This window comes from Otolemur garnettii, unplaced genomic scaffold (assembly GCF_000181295.1).
Source record: "Otolemur garnettii isolate 467f Iridium unplaced genomic scaffold, OtoGar3 scaffold00032, whole genome shotgun sequence".
Lineage (NCBI taxonomy): Eukaryota > Metazoa > Chordata > Mammalia > Primates > Galagidae > Otolemur > Otolemur garnettii.
The window spans coordinates 15,391,624-15,391,873 of record NW_003852427.1 but is presented as its reverse complement, the minus strand read 5'-3'; the positions used below and the strand labels follow the sequence as shown (position 1 = coordinate 15,391,873).

The 250-nt window shown below is 33.2% G+C and overlaps 1 protein-coding gene across 1 annotated transcript in view; it reads left to right on the top strand.

Moving 5' to 3' along the window:
- Positions 1-250, top strand: part of LOC100954698 (phospholipid scramblase 4-like) — a 17,785-nt gene that overhangs the window by 11,497 nt on the left and 6,038 nt on the right. The window contains exon 5 of the mRNA XM_023512998.1: positions 127-248. Within this exon, the coding sequence (XP_023368766.1) occupies positions 127-248 (122 nt within the window). The remainder of the gene's footprint in view (positions 1-126; positions 249-250) is intronic.

Sequence of the window (250 nt, the reverse complement as noted above, 5' to 3'; positions counted from 1 at the left end):
ATTTTTCATTTGAAATTTTTAAAGGTGATGTTGCTTTAAACCCCTGAGAAATAACTAAACAAGGATTACATGCGGCCCATTTTAACTGGTTCTAATTTAAGATGACATTCTGATTTTGTTTTGTAGTGGTAACACGTTTTGAAACTAATAATAGATATGATATTAAAAACAACTCAGACCAAATGGTTTATATTGTAACTGAAGACACAGACGACTTTACCAGGAACGCTTACCGGACACTAAGGCCCTT